The sequence below is a fragment of the Balaenoptera ricei genome, chromosome 1 (assembly GCF_028023285.1).
Source record: "Balaenoptera ricei isolate mBalRic1 chromosome 1, mBalRic1.hap2, whole genome shotgun sequence".
In the NCBI taxonomy this organism is placed as follows: domain Eukaryota; kingdom Metazoa; phylum Chordata; class Mammalia; order Artiodactyla; family Balaenopteridae; genus Balaenoptera; species Balaenoptera ricei.
Genome location: NC_082639.1, coordinates 82,121,487 through 82,141,017, shown reverse-complemented (window position 1 = coordinate 82,141,017; position 19,531 = coordinate 82,121,487). Strand labels below are relative to the sequence as shown.

The 19,531-nt window shown below is 33.6% G+C and overlaps 1 protein-coding gene and 1 pseudogene across 5 annotated transcripts in view; one reads left to right on the top strand and one right to left on the bottom strand.

Moving 5' to 3' along the window:
* CCDC18 (coiled-coil domain containing 18) overlaps positions 1 to 19,531 on the bottom strand; it is a 133,084-nt gene that overhangs the window by 81,580 nt on the left and 31,973 nt on the right. For all 5 annotated transcript variants that reach the window (XM_059926458.1, XM_059926451.1, XM_059926427.1 and 2 more), the window contains 3 exons: positions 16,842 to 17,062; positions 15,594 to 15,704; positions 14,985 to 15,116 (listed from right to left, as the gene is read on the bottom strand). In XM_059926458.1, coding sequence (XP_059782441.1) covers positions 14,985 to 15,116; positions 15,594 to 15,704; positions 16,842 to 17,062 — 464 coding nt within the window. The remainder of the gene's footprint in view (positions 1 to 14,984; positions 15,117 to 15,593; positions 15,705 to 16,841; positions 17,063 to 19,531) is intronic.
* On the top strand, positions 13,497 to 19,215 carry LOC132367858 (cytochrome c oxidase subunit 6C-like; annotated as a pseudogene).

Genomic DNA, 19,531 nt, shown 5'->3' with positions numbered 1-19,531 from the left:
GTCCCTCCTTATCAGTAATTACTTTAAATGTAAATAGATTAAACTCTCCAAGAGACATAGGTTGGTAGAATGGAGAAAATCACACATCCACCTATATGTTGTCTAAAAGAGACTCATTTTATTTATTTTTTATTTTTTTGAATTTTATTTATTTTTTTATACAGCAGGTTCTTATTAGTCATCAATTTTATACACATCAGTGTATACATGTCAACCCCAATCGCCCAATTCATCACACCACCAGTCCCACCCCCCTGCAGCTTTTCCCCCTTCGTGTCCATACATTTGTTCTCTACATCTGTGTCTCAACTTCTGTCCTGCAAACTGGTTCATCTGTACCATTTTTCTAGGTTCCACATACATGCATTAATATACGATATTTGTTTTTCTCTTTCTGACTTACTTCACTCTGTATGACGGTCTCTAGATCCATCCATGTCTCAACAAATGACCCAATTTCGTTCCTTTTTATGGCTGAGTAATATTCCATTGTATATATGTACCACAACTTCTTTATCCATTCGTCTCTCAATGGGCATTTAGGTTGCTTCTGTGACCTGGCTATTGTAAATAGTGCTGCAATGAACTTTGGGATGCATGTGTCTTTTTGAATTACGGTTTTCTCTGGGTATATGCCCAGTAGTGGGATTGCTGTATCATATGGTAATTCTATTTTCAGTTTTTTAAGGAACTTCCATACTGTTCTCCATAGTGGCTGTATCAATTTACATTCCCACCATCAGTGCAAGAGGGTTCCCTTTTCTCCACACCCTCTCCAGCATTTGTTGTTTGTAGATTTTCTGTTGATGCCCATTCTAACTGGTGTGAGGTGATACCTCATTGTAGTTTTGATTTGCATTTCTCTAATAATTAGTGATGTTGAGCAGCTTTTCATGTGCTTCTTGGCCATCTGTATGTCTTCTTTGGAGAAATGTCTATTTAGGTCTTCTGCCCATTTTTGGATCGGGTTGTTTGTTTCTTTAATATTGAGCTGCATGAGCTGTTTATATATTTTGGAGATTAATCCTTTGTCTGTTCTTTCATTTGCAAATATTTTCTCCCATTCTGAGGGTTATCTTTTCGTCTTGTTTATGGTTTCCTTTACTGTGCAAAAGCTTTTAAGTTTCATTGGGTCCCATTTGTTTATTTTTGTTTTTATTTCCATTACTCTAGGAGGTGGATCAAAAAAGATCTTGCTGTGATTTACATCAAAGAGTGTTCTTCCTATGTTTTCCTCTAAGAGTTTTATAGTGTCTGGTCTTACATTTAGGTCTTGAATCCAATTTGAGTTTATTTTTGTGTATGGTGTTAGGGAGTGTTCTAATTTCATTCTTTTACATGTAGCTGTCCAGTTTTCCCAGCACCACTTATTGAAGAGACTGTCTTTTCTCCATTGTGTATCCTTGCCTCCTTTGTCATAGATCAGTTGACCATAGGTGCGTGGGTTTATCTCTGGGCTTTCTATCTTGTTCCATTGATCTATGTTTCTGTTTTTGTGCCAGTACCATATTGTCTTGATTACTGTAGCTTTGTAGTATAGTCTGAAATCAGGGAGACTGATTCCTCCCGCTCCGTTCTTTTCCCTCAAGACTTCTTTGGTTATTCAGGGTCTTTTGTGTCTCCATACAAATTTTAAGATTTTTTGTTCTAGTTCCGTAAAAATTGCCATTGGTAATTTGATAGGGATTGCATTGAATTTGTAGATTGCTTTGGGTAGTATAGTCATTTTCACAATATTCATTCTTCCAATCCAAGAACATGGTATATCTCTCTATCTATTGGTATCATCTTTAATTTCTTTCATCAGTGTCTTACAGTTTTCTGCATACAGGTCTTTTGTCTCCCTAGGTAGGTTTATTCCTAGGTATTTTATTCTTTTTGTTGCAGTGGTAAATGGGAGTGTGTCCTTAATTTCTCTTTCAGATTTTTCATCATTAGTGTATAGGAATGCAAGAGATTTCTGTGCATTAATTTTGTATCCTGCAACTTTACCAGATTCATTGATTAGCTCTAGTAGCTTTCTGGTGGCATCTTTAGGATTCTCTATGTATAGTATCATGTCATCTGCAAACAGTGACAGTTTTACTTCTTCTTTTCCAATTTGTATTCCATTTATTTCTTTTTCTTCTCTGACTGCCGTGGCTAGGACTTCCAAAACTACGTTGAATAATAGTGGTGAGAGTGGACATCCTTGTCTCATTCCTGATCTTAGAGGAAATGCTTTCAATTTTTCACCATTGAGAATGATGTTTGCTATGGGTTTGTCGTATATGGCCTTTATTATGTTGAGGTTGGTTCCCTCTATGCCCACTTTCTGGAGATAAAATAGACTTTAAAATAAAGAATGTTACAAGAGACAAGGAAGGACACTACATAATGATCCAGGGATCAATCCAAGAAGAAGATATAACAATTATAAATATAGATGCACTCAACATAGGAGCACCTCAATACATAAGGCAACTGCTAACAGCTATAAAAGAGGAAATTGACAGTAACACAATAATAGTGGGGGACTTTAACACCTCACTTACACCAATGGACAAATCATCCAAAATGGAAATAAGTAAGGAAACAGAAGCTTTAAATGACACAATAGACCAGATAGATTTAATTGATATTTATAGGACATTCCATCCAAAAACAGCAGATTACACTTTCTTCTCAAGTGCGCACAGAACATTCTCCAGGGTAGATCACATCTTGGGTCACAAATCAAGCCTCAGTAAATTTAAGAAAATTGAAATCATATGAAGCATCTTTTCTGACCACAACGCTATGAGATTAGAAATGAATTACAAGGGAAAAAACGTAAAAAACACAAACACATGGAGGTTAAACAATACGTTACTAAATAACCAAGAGATCACTGAAGAAATCAAAGAGGAAATCAAAAAATACCTAGAGACAAATGACAATGAAAACACGACGATCCGGGACTTCCCTGGTGGCACAGTGGTTAAGAATCCGCCTGCCAATGCAGGGGACACGGGTTCGAGCCCTGGTCCGGGAAGATCCCACGTGCCGCGGAGCAACTAAGCCCGTGCGCCACAACTACTGAGCCTATGCTCTAGAGCCCGCGAGCCACAACTACTGAAGCCGGTGCACCTAGAGCCCATGCTCCGCAACAAGAGAAGCCACCAAAATGAGAAGCCCATGCACCGCAACGAAGAGTAGCCCCCGCTCGCCACAACTAGAGAAAGCCCGCATGCAGCAGCGAACAAGGCAGCCAAAACTAACTAAATAATTTATATTTAAATAAATAAATTTAAAAAAAGAAAAAACACGATGATCCAAAACCTATGGGATGCAGCAAAAGCAGTTCTAAGAGGGAAGTTTATAACAATACAAGCCTACCTCAAGAAACAAGAAAAATCTCAAATAAACAATCTAACCTTACACCTAAAGGAACTAGAGAAAGAAGAACAAAATCCAAAGTTAGCAGAAGGAAAGAAATCAAAAAGATCAGAGCAGAAATAAATGGAATAGAAACAAAGAAAACAATAGCAAAGATCAATAAAACTAAAAGCTGGTTCTTTGAGAAGATAAACAAAATTGATAAACCATTAGCCAGACTCATCAAGAAAAAGAGGGAGAGGACTCAAATCAATAAAATTAGAAATGGAAAAGGAGAAGTTACAACAGACACCGCAGAAATACAAAGCATCCTAAAAGACTACTACAAGCAACTCTATGCCAATAAAATGGACAACCTGGAAGAAATGGACAAATTCTTAGAAAGGTATAACCTTCCAAGACTGAACCAGGAAGAATTAGAAAATATGAACAAACCAATCACAAGTAATGAAATTGAAACTGTGATTTAAAATCTTCCAACAAACAAAAGTCCAGGACCAGTTGGCTACACAGGTGAATTCTATCAAACATTTACAGAAGAGCTAACACCCATGCTTCTAAACTCTTCCAAAAAATTGCAGAGGAAGGAACACTCCCAAACACATTCTATGAGGCCACCATCACCCTGATGCCAAAACCTGACAAAGATACTACAAAAAAAGAAAATTATAGACCAATATCACTGATGTATATAGATGCAAAAATCCTCAACAAAATACTAGCAAACAGAATCCAACAACACATTAAAAGGATCATACACCATGATCAAGTGGGATTTATCCCAGGGATGCAAGGATTCTTCAATATACGCAAATCAATCAATGTGATACACCATATTAACAAATTGAAGAATAAAAACCATATGATCATCTCAATAGATGCAGAAAAAGCTTTTGACAAAATTCAACACCCATTTATAATAAGAGACTCATTTTAGATCCAAAGATACTAATAGATAAAAAATGAAAGGATGGGAAAAGATAGTCCACGCAAATAGTAACCAAAAAGGAGCAGGGATACCTATAGTAGTATCAGACAAATCATACTTTAAATTTAAAAAGATTATGAGACAAAGACAGATAATATATATTAATATAAGGTTATTACAATATAGCAATAAGATATAACAATTACAAACACTTATAGACCAAAGACAGACTTTCAAAATATATGAAGCAAAAACAGACAGCATTGAAGTGAAAAATAGACAGTTCTACAATAATACTTGGAGACTTCAATAGCCTATTCTCAATAATATGTAGAAAAACCAGAGAGAATATAGAAATTAGAAACTACTTAGAAATGAATGAAAACAAAAATACAACTTACGAAAACTCACAGGACTCAGCAAAAACAATGTTTAGGGGGTAATTTATAGCTATAAATGCTTACATTAAAAAACAAGGAAGATCTCAAGTCAATAACCTAACTTTAAAAGATAAGAAACAAGAAAAAGAACAGAATAAACCCAAAGCTAGCAGAAGGAAGGAAATATAAAGATTACAGTGAAGATCAACAAAATAGAGAACAGAAAAACAATGAAGAATATCACTGAAAGGAAAAATTGGTTCTTCAAAAAAATAAACAAAATTGACAAATCTTTAGCTAGGTGGTCAAAAAAGGAGGACTGAATATTACCAAAAGCAGAAATATAAGTAGGAATATTACTATCAATTCTACAGAAATAAAAAAAGATCATAAGAAAGTACAATGAATAATTGTATACCAACAAGTTGGATAATCTAGATGAAATGGACAAATTCCTAGAAACACAAAACCTACAAAGACTCTATCATGAAGAAACAGATAATCTGAACAGACCTATAAATAGTAAGGAGATTGAATGGGAAATCAAAAATCTCCCAACTAAGAAAAGCCCTGAACCTGCTTGCTTTATTGATGAATTCTACCAAACACATAAAAAAGAACTAATACCAATCCTCCTCAAATGTTTCCAAAAAATTAAGGAGAGAATACTCCCTAATACTGTAAGACCAGCATTAACCTGAAACGAAACCCAGACATTACAAGAAAAGAAAACTACAGACAAATATCTGTTATGAGCACTGATGCAAAAATCCTCAACAAAATGCTAACAATCCAAATTCAGCAGCATAGTAAAAGGATTAAACACAGTGACCAAGGGAAATTTATTCCTGGAATGCAATGAAAATTGATCAATGTTATATGCAATATCAACAGAATGAAAGAAAAAAAAAACACACGAGCATCTCAATTGATGCAGAAAAAACATTTGACATAATTCAACACCCTATCATGATAAACACTCTCAACAAATTAGCAACAGAAGGAAACTACCTTCACATAATAAAAGCCTTATATGAAAAACCTACAGCTAACATACTCAATGGTGAAAGACTGAAAGCTTTTCCTCTATGCTCAGGAACGAAAAAGGATGTCCCTCTCACCACTTGTATTCAACATAATACTGGAAGTTCCAGCCAGAGCTATTAGGCAAGAAAAAGAAATAAAAGACATCCAAGTTGGAAAGGAAGAAGTAAAATTATCTATTGGTAGATGGTATGATCTTATACCTAGAACACCCTAAAGATTTCACACAATAAAACTATTAGAACTGATAAATGAAATCAGAAAAGTAGAGGATGAAATTCAACACACAAAAGTCAGTTGCATTCCTATACGTGAACAATGAACAATCTGAAAAGAAAATTACAAAAACAATTTCATTTACAATAGTATCAAAAAGAATAAAATACTTAGGAATTAACCAAGGAGGTGAAAGACTTGTACAATTAAAATTACAAAACACTGATGGAAAGAATTGAAGAAAACGTAAATAAATAGAAACATAGTCCACGTTCATGGATTAGAAGACGTAATATTGTTAAAATGTCAATATTACCCAATGCAATACAATCCCTAGCAAAATCCCAATGACATTTTTTGCTGAAACAGAAAAACCCATCCTAAAGTTCACATGAAATCTCAAGGGACCCTGAACAGCCAAAACAATCTTGAAAATGAACAAAACTGGAGGACCCTCACTTCCTGATTTCAAATCTATTACAAAGCTACAGTAATAAAAACTGTGATTTCGCATAAGACAGACATATAGACCAATGGAATAGAGTCAAGAGCCCAGAAATAAATTCTCACATATATGGTCAAATGATTCTGACAAGGGTGCCAAGATCATTCATTGGGGGGAAAGGACAGTCCTTTCAACAAATGGTGGTGAGAAAACTGGATATCCACATGCAAAAGAATGAAGTTGGACCCACAGCTAGCACCATATATAAAAATTAACTCAAAATGGACCAAAGACCTAAATGTAAGACCTAAAAAAATAAAACTCTTAGAAGGAAACAGAAAAGCTTCACAACATAGAACCAAAGCTTCACGACATTGGATTTGGTAATAATTTCTTAAATATGACACCAAAGGTATAGGAAACAAAAGAAAAAATAGACAAACTGGACTTCATGAAAATTCTAATATTCTGTGCATCCAAAGACACTCTCAACAGAGTAAAAAGGAAACCCACAGAATGGGAGAGAATATTTGCAAATCACATACCTTGATAAGGGATCAATATCCAGAATATATGGAAAAGTCCTAAAACTCAATAACTACATAAAAACAACCCTATTAAAAAATGGGTAAAGGAAATGATAGACATTTCTCCAAAGAAGATATATGACTAGACAACAAGCACATGAAAAGATTCTCAGCATCACTGATCATTAGGGAAATGCAAATCAAAACTACAATGAGATACCACCTCACACTCATTAGGATGGCTACTGTTAAAAACCAGAAAACAAGTGTTTACAAGGATGTGGAGAAATTGGAACACTTGAGCGCTGTTGGTGGGAATGTAAAACAGTATAGCTGCTGTAGAAATCAGTATGGTGGGTCCTCAAAAAATTAAAAACAGAATTACCATATTATCAGCAATTCCACTTGTGCATGTATACTCAAAATAATTTAAAGCAGGGTCACAAAGAGATATTTGTACACCCGCATGATCACAGCAGCATCATTCACAACAGCTAAAATGTGGATACAAACCAAGTGGCCATCAACAGATGAATGGATAAGCAAAATGTGCTATATACATACAATGGAATATTATTCAGCCTTACAAAGGAAGGAAATTCTGCAATATGCTGCAACATGGATGAACCTTGAGAACATTATGCTAAGTGAAACAAACCAGTCATAAAAAGACAAACACTATATGATTTCACTTACATGAGGTACTTAGAGAAGGCAAAATCATAGAGACAGAAAGTAGAATAGTGATTGCCAAGAGTTGGGGGGAGAGGAGAATAGGGAGTTATTGTGTACTCTAATGAGTATAGAGATTCAGTTCTACAAGATGAGAAGAATTATGAGGATAAATGGTGGTTGCACAACAATGTTAATGTATTTAATACCACTGTACACTTAAAAATGGTTAAGATAACATAAATTATAACATCAATAACACTAATACTGATAATACTAACCACAATAAAAAGTTTGAAAAATATTAAATAACTTTAGAATTTTTTCTTAAAACATGAATATAAGACAGATATCATACAAAGTATATATTTAATTTCATGAATAAACAAGACTAAATGATGTTATTATAACCATAGATTTTCATAGAAACTGACCCATCAATTATCAGGGAGGCCCTTGGACAGACCTATCATGCCAATTCTCTGCAGCAGTTCAGTATTTGAGATATCAAATATAATATCTTCCTAGAATTTCTGCCATTTTCAAATTAAACTTTGAAGAATTTATCAGGGATAAACTCATCTGAAAAATATTTTTTATCTTCTGAGTCAGTAGTTTCATTTTTGAGACTCTATTATAAAAAAATATTCTAAAATAAGAAAAAAATAGCTTACAATAAAGTTTACTGAAAATTAATTATAATCCTAAAAAACAGAAAAGTCAAATAGCAACCATTCTGTAAAACGAAGCTATTAAAAATTGTTTATATGTGTCTGTGTATATGTGTACTATAAACATGTAAGTGTGCAAAGATGCAGAGAAACTGGTCTGAAAGACATAAACTAAGATTGTAACAATGATTCTAGGGTGGGAGACTTTTTAAAACTTCATTTACATTCATTTTTTGGGTGTATGATTCTGAGGTTTTTTAATACATGCATAGATTCATAAAACTCCCATCACAATCAGGATACAGAATGATTCCTTCACTCTCAAGATCCCTCATGTTAATCTATTACAGCAGCAGTCCCCAACCTTTTTGGCACCAGAGGCCGGTTTCGTGGAAGACACTTTTTCCATGGATGGGGGTGGGGGGGATGGTTTCGGGATGATTCAAGTGCATTAAATTTATTGTGCACTTTATTTCTATTATTATTACATTGTAATATATAATGCAATAATTATACAGTTCACCATAATGCTGACAGGAGGTGGAGCTCAGGTGGTAATGCAAGCAATGGGGAGTGGCTGTAAATACAGATGAAGCTTTGCTCGCTCACCCGCCGCTCACCTCCTGCTGTGAGGCCCGGTTCCTAACAGGTACCATTCTGTGGCCCGGGGGCTGGGGACACTTGCTTTATAATCAGCTCTCCACCCTCCCCAACACCTGGCAACCAATAAAATGATCTTCATCCTATAGCTTTTGACTTTATTGAGAATGTCAAAGAAATAGAATTGTATACAACATTTTGCAATTGGCTTCTTTCCATTAGCATAAAGCCTTGTAGATTTACCCATGTTTTTGCCTGAATCAACAGATTATTCCTTGTTATTACTGAGTAGTATTCCATTGTATTGAGGTACCATAGTTTACCCATTTACTCATTGAAAGACACTGGGTAGTTTCCAGTTTTTGGCAATTATGAATAAACCTACTATAAACATTTGTAGTAGGTTTTAGTGTAAAGATAAGTTTTCATTTGTCTAGAATAAATATCTAAGACTGCTGGGTCATATGTTAAGTGTATAAGAAGATGTTACGTTGTTTTAGTAGTTTTACTACTTTGCATTATCCCCAGCAATATATGAGAAAACCAGTTGTTTCACAACCTGGGTAGCATTTGCTATTGTCAGATCTTCCTTCCTCCCTTCCTTTCTACCTCTCTCTCTCAGTATTCTAACAAGAATGCAGTAGTATTTCACTGTGCATTTAATCTGCATTTCCCTAATGATGAATCAAGTTCACCATATTTTCATATGCTTATTTGCCATCTGTATATCTTTTCTGATGAAGTATCTATTCAAGTCTTTGTCCATTAAAAAAATTGGGTTACTTTCTTATTGATGAATTTTGAGAATTCTTTATATATGCTGGGTAAAAGTTCTTTGCTGGATATGTGATTTAGAAATATTTTCTCCCAGTTTATAGCTTGTCTTTTCATTCTCTTAATAATGTCTTTCACAGAGCATACATTTTTAATTTTGATGAATTCCAATTTATCAATTTTTCCCTTATATTGTTTTGGTTTTATATTTAAGAACTCTTGTCTAACCTAAGGTCATGAAGATTTTCTCCTATGTTTTCTTCTGAGTTTTAATATCTTTTTATTTTATATTTAAATATATGATTCACTTTGAATTAATTTTTATATAGGTATATATTGCAGCTCCATCTTTTTGCATATGGATGTCCAATTGTTCCAACACTACTCATTCAAAAACTATTCTTTCTCCATTCTGAATTGGTTTTGTACCTTTGCTAAAAATCATTTGACCATATTTGCCAGGTCTATTTCTAGACCCTATATTTTGTTCCTTTCATCTATGTGTCTATTATTTTGTTAATACCTCACTGTCTTGATTACTATAGGTTTATAGTAAGTCTTAAGATACAGTAGCATAAATCCATTAACTTTGTTCTTTTTCAAACTTGTTTTGGCTATTCTAGTTTCTTTGCCTTTCCATTACAAAATTCAAAATCAGTTATCTATGTATACAAAAAAATTTTTACTGGGATTTTGATTGGAAATGCATTAAATCGAGAGATCTGTTTAAGGTGAACTGACATCCTAAATATATTGAGACTTCCAATCCACAGAAATGGTCTTTCCCTTTATTTAGGTCTTTCTTTAACATTTTGTAGTTTTCGGCATACAGATATTCCACATATTTTGTTTTATTTACATCTATGCCTTATCTCTTTGGAGCTTTGTAAATAGCAGTATTTTTAAAATTTTAGCTTCTAATTGTTCATTGCTACTACAGTTGACCCTTGAACAACGTAAGGGTTAGTGGCACCAACCCCTCCTTGAAGTCAAAAACCTGTGAATAACTTTGCAGTCTGCCCTCCATATCTGCAGTTCTGTATCCACCAATTCAACCAACCGCAGACTGTGTAGTATTACACAAACTGAAAAAAATGCGAGGATAAGTGGACCCACACAGTTCAAACCAGTGTTGTTCAAGAGTCAACTATATATAGAAATACAACTGATCTGGATGTTAACCTTGCATCCTGTGACCTTGCTCACTCATTAGTTTTAAGGTATTTTTGTAGATTCTTTGGGATTTCCTACATAGACAATCATGTCTGAAAACAGGGATAGCTTTATTTGTTTCCTCCTGATTGAAATGGGCTTTTTAGTATGATGTTAAATAGGAGTGATGACAGCAAATATTCTTGCTCTGCTCCCAATCTTACAGGAAAGAATTAAGTGTTTCACCATTAAGATATATTATCCATAGGATTTTTTTGAAAGATGCCCTTCATAAGGTTCATGAAGTTCCCTTCTATTTCTAGTTGGCTAAGAGTTTTTATCATGAGAGAATGTTGAATTTTACCAAAAGCTTTTTCTGCATCTATTGATATGATCATGTAGGTTTTTCTGGGTTTTGGTATGCTAATATGGTAGATTACAATGATTTTTTTTCCTGAATGTTGAACCAGCCTTCCATTCTCAGGATAAACCTCTCCTTTCCTTTATTAAACTTTAATATCTGTGGTCTCTAATGATACACCCTTACTCACTCTTGATACAGGTTATTTGTGTTTTCTCTCTCTCTTTTTTTTTACTTCATCAGACTGGCTAGAGGTTTATAAATTTTACTGATCTTTTCAAAGAACCAGCTTTAGATTTGACTGATTTTCTCTACTAATATTCTCTTTTCAAATTCCAATTTCTTTCAATTATGCTTTTTATTATCTCCATCTTTCTGTTTCTTATGGGTTAATTTTGCTCTTCTTTTCCTAGTTTCTTAATGTGGAAGTTTAGATTACTGATTTTTCTTTATTTTCTTCTAATGTATGCATTTAATGCTATAAAGCTCTATGAACTGCTCTAGCTGCATTCCACAAATTCAGATATATCGTGTTTTCATTTTCATTGTTTAAAATATTTTAAATTTCCCTTGAGACTTATTCATTGATCCATGGATTATTTAAAATGTGTTGTTTCCACAACATTGTAAAGCAATTATACTCCAATAAAGATATTAAAAAAAAAGTGTGTTGTTTAGCTTCCAAATATTTGGGGAATTTCCAGATATCTTTCCGTTAATGGTTTCTAGTTTAATTCCATTATGGTCAGAAAACATACTACAGTTGACCCTTGAACAACATGGGTTTGAACAGTGCAGGTGCATTTATATGCAGATTTTTTTCAATAAATACATACAGTACTAAACGATACGTGGTTGGTTAAATCCACTGATGTGGAACTGCAGATATGGAGGCCCCACTATCGGACTTGAGCATCTGCAGATCTTCTACAGTGGGTCCTGGAACCAATCATCCATGGATACCAAGGAACAACTGTATACACGGTTTTAATTCCTTGAAATTTGATAAGGCTGATTTTATGACCTAGGGTATGGTATATCTTGGTGAATATTTCAGGTGTACTGAAGAAGAATGTATATTCTGTTGTTGGTCCAGTGGTTAAGACTCTGCACTTCCACTGCAGGGGGCATGGGTTCCATCCCTGGTTGGGGAACTAAGATCCCACATGCCGCGTAGCACGGCCAAAAATTTTTTAAAAAGAGAAAAAAAAAAAAGCTTGTTGACAGTGTTGTTCAGGTGACTTCTATATCCTTGCTGATTTTTTAATCTACTTATTCTATCAATTACAGAAAAGAGTAGTGTTGACATCTCTAACTATAATTTTGTATTAATTTCTTTCTCCTATCAGACCTCTTCACTTTTGCTTCACGTATTTTGAAATTACTTTGTTAGGTACATATCACATTTAGGACTGTTATGTCTTCTTGGTGAATTGAGCCTTTTATCACTACATAATTTTCTATTTTATCCCCAGTAATTTTCTTTGTTCTAAAGTCTACTTTGTTTGATATTTATATTGCCACTCCAGCTTTCTTTTGATTATTGTTTGCCTGGTACATCTTTTTCCATGCTTTTATACTTAACCTATCTACATCTTTATATTTAACATGGACTTCTTTATAGAATTTTTTTTTTTAATTAATTAAAAATTAGTTGCTCCGCGGCATGTGGGATCTTCCCAGACCAGGGCTTGAACCCGTGTCCCCTGCATTAGCAGGCAGGCTCTCAACCACTGCGCCACTAGGGAAGCCCCAACATGGACTTCTTAAAGAGAGTATATCTGTGTCTTGTTTTTTTAAATTCAACCTCACAATTTCAATTTTTATTTGGTGTGTTTACAACAGTTACATCTAAATTAATATCTGAGATGCCTGAATTTAAGCACATACCCCTTTATTATTAGTTTTCTCTTTGTCTCCTCTATTTTTCATTTCTGTTTCCCCTTTCCAGCCTTCTTTTAAATATATGAATATTTTCAGAATTCTATATTTTATTTGTTAGCATTTTATTGTATCTGTATAGTTTTTTTAGTGGTTGTTCTAGGGATTATAATATACATACAGTAGTCCCCCCTTATCCGTAGTTTCTCTTTCCACAGTTTCAGTTACCCACACTCAACTGTAATATGAAAATATTAAATTCCACAAATGAACAATTCATAAGTTTTAAATATCATGCCATTCTGAGTAGCATGATTAAACCTTGAGGAAAACTCTTTCCTGCCCAGGATGTGAATCATCCCTTTGCCCAGCATATCCACACTGTATACGCTACCTGCCATTAGTCACTTAGCAGCCATCTCAGTTATCAGATTGACTGTCATGGTACAGCAGTGCTTGTGTACAAGTAACCCTTAATTTACTAAACAATGGCCCCAGAGTACAAGAGTAGTGATGCTGGCCATTTGGATATTCTCTTACTGTGCCTAATTTATAAATTAAACTTCATCATAGGTATGTATGTATGTATAGAAAAAAACATAGTATTTATTGGGTTTGGTACTATCCACAGTTTCAGGAATCCAGTTGGGATCTTGGAACATATAATCTGTGGATAAAGGGGACCAACTGTTTTTAAATTTTCATAGTTTACTCAGAATTAGATTTTTTCACCTGAAGTGAAATGTACAAACTTTACAAGATTATACTATTCTTATTTTATACTGTAATCATCCAAGGTATTACATGAACATACAATGAAAACCTCACTAGACAATGCTATTCTTTCTTTCAACAGTCATAGATATTACAAAGATCTTAAAAGAATAAATATAGTCCATGGTATGTAACCAAATATTTACTGTTTTTGTTGCTCTTCATACCTGAGGCTTAAATTTTCCCTCTTATTTCTCTTTTGCCTGAAGAACTTTCTTTATCATTTATTTTAGAACAAGTCTGCTCATGACAAGTTCTCTAAATTGCCCTTAATCTAAGAATGTCTTTATATATCCTAAAGAATATTATTGCTGGACATAAAATTCTAGGTTGACAATTTTTCTCTTTCAGCACTTAAAAAAAAAACAGTTCTTCGGTCTTCTAACCTTCACAGTTTTTGATTTTCTGATGAGAAACCTGCAGTGAATTTTAATCTTTGTTCCTCTATATACAATGTGTTATTTATCTCTGGCTGCTTTCAAGATTTTATCCTCTTTAAGCTTGTTGAATTTGTAAATTTATTTCCTTCACAAATTTGCAAAGTTTTCAGTCATTATTCCTTCAAATATTTTTTGTACCAGTCTCATTCTCCTCTTCTCTGGTACTCTGATGACATAAACGCTAGACCTTCTGATATTGTTCAACAGGTCTCTGAGGCTCTGTTCACTTTTTTTCCAAATCTTTTTTTCTCTCTATTACTCAGACTGAATAATTTCTATTGCTCTACATTTGAAGCTTATATTTGTGTGTTAGCTACATTCTGCTATTAAACCCATCCAAACTATCTATTTTTTATTTGGTCTTGTGCTTCTGGTCTCACAGTTTCTCCTTCACTTTTTTTTTTTTTTTTTTTTTTACTCTTCACTTTTAACCCAAGATCAAGAGAGCGTCTCCTCTTAACCAATCTTCAAGCAAATGATATCTCTAGTGGAAAAGAGTCTACAGAATCACTCTTAGTTTGATAATGTCAAAAAATAATGATCAAAACTGAAATGGCAAGAGTACTAAAGGAGAGAGCATTGTAAAATGATCCAGAAGTAATGGGATTCTAATTATAGTATTTGCCACTAACTTTTCTATGTCTTTGTTTCCTCATCTATTAAAATAAAGAAAGCTGGGCTAGTAATGTTTAAGGTTCTTTTCAGCATTCATATTCTAAATATATATTACATTTACTTATAAAAACATAATTAATATCTTACTCTTTCAATCTGCTTTTCCATTTCTTTATGCTGGTCAAGATGAATTTTCTTTGCCTTTTCAAAAGCTAAACAAATTTTCTCATGCTCTGTATTGATATTAGTTTCTAGACTTCTAATCTTTTCATTCTTTTCCTAGAAATATAAAAACACTTTAAAAGAACATAATTAAGAACGAGTTTTACATAAAAGTACATTAGTAAAGCATAAAATTTATCATACTCTAGTCTTCAAAGAATCATAGCAGTTAATATGTCAACTTCAAAAATATTTAAATATTTATAAAAAAGAGAAAGTGGTTATTTTTTAAATTGTATCAAAATGATAAGATTGTTTAAAAATGTTACAAAGCATATCAAAGAACTACTACCATTTCCTTCAATTCTACTAAAATAAAAATGAGGAACTTTAGATAACAACTTGCCATATTAACTTAAAAATATACAACTTTAAAATATACAAATAAAAATTGAATAATCTGAAGAGTTTGGTAGAATTTATATTTTCCTATATGGTACATTTTAGAATAATGATACTAAAACAAACATGCTGTTACAAATTAAGTTCCTTAAAGCCACAGTAAATCTGTAGCAAAAAAAAGGTAATTTTTACCATAAGTTCCTGTTCTAGTTCCGCATTCTTTGCAGCAATAGAGGAATAAGCAACTATTTTTTCTTCTAGCTGTTTCTCTAGAGTTAAAAGTTGAGAACATTTCTTTGTCATCTGAAAACACATTGAAATAAATAAAAAATTATTTTTTAAAAATAAGTGACAATTCAGAAGAAAAACAGTGAAAGGAAGACTAGAAATATGACATAGCTTATTCCATCTGTGTAATACATAAGTATTTATTTCAGACCCCTATGTTCAAATAGGATTGCCCCAAACCCATTTCGTAAAAGTAGCTATTAAAGACTGAAATTAGTACAATAAAATGTTAACAGTAGTAATTTCTTGTGGTAGAACTATCAATGTTTTATTTTCTTCTTTGTCCCTTTTTGTATTTTCAACAAGACTGTGCTAATATTTTAATTTTTAAAAAGTTATTCATCTCAGTACTTGGAAATTTTCTAAGTAAGCTGATGGCTATAGTTATAGACTGACTAAATCTCCTTTCCATTACTTATTTAAGTTCCTATACCACAGGTCTTTTCCCTAGTCTTGGCTACAGACTTTAAGATGAAAAATCAGACATTTAAAAAGTACCCTCAGAGAGCTGCAGCCTCTGGTTTGAAGGGTGAGTATAGCATATACACACGTGGACCTGGTCCGCAATTACCTAATAAGGCATCCTGTTCTGTCCTCAGTGGAAATGAAGATCAGATATTCATAAAACATATTTCATCCCCTTTTCAGAATGTAATCCATAAGATATCTGCATCAGATTCACATGTAATTGTTTAAAAATGCAGATTCCTTTGCATTACTCCATACGTACTAAATCAGAATCACTGGAATAGGACCCAAAACGTGCATGTTTAACAGGCTTTCCAGGTGGTTCTACTGTTTGCTAAAATTTGAAATCCTCTATTACTACCCCTTTTTTCTTCCAATTACATAATCCAAATTTTTTACTTGTAAATATGTATTAGCCATATTAACTTATACTTGGAAGAAATAATAGAATGCAGTACAATTTGTTTCACCAAATTTAGCCACTACAGTATTTTCCTACTTTTAACATATGTTAAAACCCAGAAGTTTCCAAATATAATTTTAAAAAGTTATAACTCATGTGGTACCATTAATTTTTTTTTAGTGTATAAATCTGGACTTTAACATACAAGTTTTACAAAAACCCTACAACACTTTTTTCTTCTCTCAAAATCCAGTACATATAAATAGCTAATTCAAGCTTACTTCACTTTCAAGTTTGCTAGAGTTTGAAGCTTTCTCTAGCAGCTCCTCTTGAATCAGCTGAAACTGACTAGTTCTGTGGGCCATGTTAACCTTCAAATCAGAATTCTCAGCTTCTATCTGCATCAACTTTTCACGTAATTCTTCTATTCCAGAAGCAAGTCTTTGCCTTTCTCTTTCATATTGCTTGTTCACAGTATGTTGATTTTGAACTTTTATACTTTCTGTTAATAAACATAAAAGGAAAATTGTTCTGTATAAAACTTAAAGAATAAAAACCCATTTCAATGTTGAAAGATTTAATCATAAGTTTAGTTTCTGATCTAAAGAATACTAAAGTGGATGGAGAATAAAACATACATTAAGGAAAATATAATGAAGGAACATGGTAAGCAAGGTACTTCCTATTATTAAATACATAACAAAGTAGGAATAAGGTCTTCTGACTCACTCACTTTTCTTTTTTCCACAAAGAGCCCGTCTCCATCTTTAAAAATCCCATTGTTTGGATATAAATCATTGTTTGAAAAAAAAACCCCAAAACACACAAACATTATCCTGTCTCCTTAAACCAAAGTTTATCATAAATTTATTTGGATAACTTGAGATCGTTAACAATATTTGCTATTGTACACAGATGTAGGTTCAAAAGCCAAAAACAGAGAATCCTTCTTATTCCAAACGAGCTGATAAGAACTCAGTAATGCTTTTTAAAAACACTGAAGGTTATCAGAAGTAGTTGTTTGAATACACCTTTTCTCCATTATAAATGTACACACCTATGCCCACTCAAAGGTAAACAAGCTTTCAGGAGTGTTTTAAAGTAGATGCATAGGGGCTTCCCTAGTGGCGCAGTGGATAAGAATCCAACTGCTAATGCAAGGAACAGAGGTTCAATCCCTGGTCCGGGAAGATCCCACATGCCGTGGAGCAACTAAGCCCATGCGCCACAACTACTGAGCCTGTGCTCTAGAGCCCACGAGCCACAACTACTGAGCCCACATGCTGCAACTACTGAAGCCCACGCGCCTAGAGCCCGTGCTCTGCAACAAGAGGAGCCACTGCAATGAGAAGCCCGCACATGGCAACGAAGAGTAGACCCCGCTCAACACAACTAGAGAAAGCTCACGCACAGCAACGAAGATCCAATGCAGCCATAAATAAATTAATTTTAAAAAATAAATAAAGTAGATGCATAATGTAGATGACTGACTGAGAATACACAGATGTGGAAACAAGTACAGATGTACTATGCCTTCAAGGACTGCATAAGTAGCCATTTCCCATCAACTCTCCATATCCCTAATAATTCAATTTCTAAGTAATCTATCATTGTCTCTGTTCTTCTGTGATGTTGGAGAATATATGATATATGCTATCACCACCTCTAATAACTAGAATTCCCTCTGCTGATCCCATCATTCTCTTCTGTATTCCCTCTAATTACTTAGATATCTAATTTTCTCTGCTGTCATTTCTGCTACTGGCAGCCCATTGTCCTTGAAGATACAGCATGATAAGTTAAAGATGCATATGTTAACCACTAAGGCAACCACTAAAAAAAAAAAGAGGTATAATTAATTACTCAATCGAGGACATTAAAAAAATGGAATACTATAATTCATTCAAAAGAAGGCAAGAAAGATGAACAAAGGCCAATAGAATAGAAAGCAAACAAATACCAAGATGGTAGATTTAAACCCCAAAAGATCGATAATTACATTAAATGTAAGTAACCTAAACATTCCAATAAAAGAGTAAAAATGACTGGTTATTAAAGCAAGAACCAATTATATGCTTTCTATTAGAAACTCACTTATATATAAAGATACAGGTTTAAAAGGATGGAAAAAGTTTTACCAGGCAAACACTAATCAACAAAAAGCTGCAGTGATTAACTATCAGATTATGACAGTTCAAAGAAAAAAATAGCATTGTCTAGTGAGGTTTTCAATGTATGCTGGTGTAATACATTGGACAATTACAATATAAAATACGGATGGTAAAGAGACCTATAATCTTGTAAAGTTTCTACATTTCACTTCAAGTGGAAAAAATCTTAATTCTGAGTAAACTATAAACTATCAGAAAGAAATTTACTCCATCAGTCTGGAAGGACGTCGTTGTTGAGCTATCAAGAAAAACTACCCTGCCTTCCAGTTCTTTGACAAAACCTCAGATGTGTGGCCTTCTGGCCAAGCGCCTGTGATTTCATATTGTTGGAGCTCTCATTGTCTCCCTAGGAGTTGCAACTTTCTGTAAGTTTGCTGTGGCTGAACCAAGAAAGAAGGCATATGCAGATTTCTACAGAAATTATGATTCCATAAAACACTTTGAAGAGATGAGGAAGGTTGGTATCTTTCAGAGTGCAAAGTGATTTTGGCATATAAAGAATTTCTTTGGGTTGAGTTCCACAGAAGTTTGTCACTTACCTGTGTTCCTGAACTATGAAACTATGAACTATGAATATCTGGGCTAAAGAATAGTTTTTCTTGATAAATAAACAATTAACAAATTTTAAAAAACAGAGAAATTTAGAGAACAACCCCATTTACAATTGAGTCAAAAAGAATAAAATACTTAGGAATAAATATAACCAAGTAGGTGAAAGATCTGTACACTGAAAACTACAAGACATTGATGAAAGAAACTGAAGACACAAATAAATGGAAAGACATTTCATCCTCATGGAT